Genomic DNA, 1685 nt, shown 5'->3' with positions numbered 1-1685 from the left:
TGGGACTGTAACATGGTGCAGCCAAATTGGAAAATAGTTCAGCGGTTCCTCAAAATGTTAAACACAGAGTTACTGTATGACCCAGCCTATGTATATACCCAAGAGAAATGAAAACGCATGCCCACACAAAAACCTGTATACGAATGTTCATAGCAACATTATTCATAACAGCCAAAAAATGGAAGCAATCTAAATGTCTGTTAACTAATGAATGGATAATAAAATGTGGTATCCATACGATGGAATTAATTATGCAGCTGTAAAAAGAAGTGACTACTGATATATGTCGCAGCATGGGTGAACCTTGGAAACATTATTGTGTGTGAAAGAAGCCAGACACAAAAGGCCACGTATTATGTGATTTTATTTATATGAAATGTCTAGAATATGCAAATCCATAGAAACATAAAGTAAGTTAATAGTTGCTAGGAACTTGAGAAGGGGTAAATTGGGAGTGACTGCCAATGGGAACAGGGTTTCTTTTTTGGGTAACGAAAATGTTCTGGAATTAGATAGTGGTGATGGTTTCACACCTCTGTGAATATAGTGAAAACTGCATTGTGTATTTTAAAAGGGTGAATTTTGTGGCATGTGAATTATATCTCAATAAAACTATTAATTAAAAGAAATCCTTCAAGGTATATCTCAGTGCTTCTTCCTTTATGTAACCTTCCCTTATCTTACTGTCTTTGATTTTTCTTCCTGTTACATTCCATAGCACCTTTGACCAACTTGAATGGGAGACTTACTATAATCTGCCTTATATGGGATAATTATTAGTATGTCTTATTTCTCCACCCTCCTTAAATTGCAGACTCCTCGAGGGTACCTTTAGTATTCTAGCTAGTGCAGTGCCTTGTACAAAGTAAGTGCTTGGTTAAATACTTGTTAAAGTCTAGATTGGGAGGAACAGATATAAAAAAATACAATTTTCACTTAATATAAGAGCTATAATGTATGTTAAAGGGGTGTGGGTGACGTCGAAAGATTCCTAAGTTGAAATGATGATTGAGCCACGTCTGTTTTAGATTGAGCTGGTACTTCCCACCTGGATAGAGCTGGTAGCAAGGAGAGACATTACAATGAAAGGGAACAGTAGGTGCAAAAGCACATGCTGCTCCTGTTTCCAACCTGTTATGTCATATATAACATGACATTGTTATATTTTAGGAGTCTTACCATCAAAGTTCAATTAATGATGATGACTTGTTTAAAAACATTTTTGTGAGGTTAGCAACTCTTAAATAGTAATTTAGGAAAATCTCAAACTTTGGTCTTTAATTGAGGTTGTTATTTTTAAAACTTCGTTGTTATCTGTGTGTCTGTTTTAGAATGGCTTTAGATGACAAGCTCTACCAGAGAGACTTAGAAGTTGCACTAGCTTTATCAGTGAAGGAACTGCCAACAATCACCGTTGACGTGCAGCAGTCTCAAGATAAAAGTAACTATTATCTGTATATTTAGCTTTAAAACCTTCTTTATTGCTTTTGTAATCGTTTCTTTGGATGGGCCTTCACAGAGGAAAGAATAAAATTTGAATACTTTGGACTATAAATAGATCAATTTGCAGAGGGTGCAATTGGATTCAATCCTTTATTCAGCTGCTTAAATCTCGTACAAACATATACATCTCTGCTTAACACTCAAAGTAAGCTTGAGGACATGGACTGTGAGCCTGGATGCTC

The 1685-nt window shown here is 35.7% G+C and overlaps 1 protein-coding gene across 1 annotated transcript in view; it reads left to right on the top strand.

The window, feature by feature from the left end:
- Positions 1–1685, top strand: part of RAD51AP1 (RAD51 associated protein 1) — a 23967-nt gene that overhangs the window by 5558 nt on the left and 16724 nt on the right. Inside the window, exons 4-5 of the mRNA XM_012637809.1 lie at positions 819–865; positions 1332–1441. Of these exons, the coding sequence (XP_012493263.1) occupies positions 819–865; positions 1332–1441 (157 nt within the window). The remainder of the gene's footprint in view (positions 1–818; positions 866–1331; positions 1442–1685) is intronic.

Source organism: Propithecus coquereli, unplaced genomic scaffold, assembly GCF_000956105.1.
Source record: "Propithecus coquereli isolate 6110/MARCELLA unplaced genomic scaffold, Pcoq_1.0 Scaffold124, whole genome shotgun sequence".
NCBI lineage: Eukaryota > Metazoa > Chordata > Mammalia > Primates > Indriidae > Propithecus > Propithecus coquereli.
This window is presented reverse-complemented; position numbering and strand designations above follow the sequence as displayed.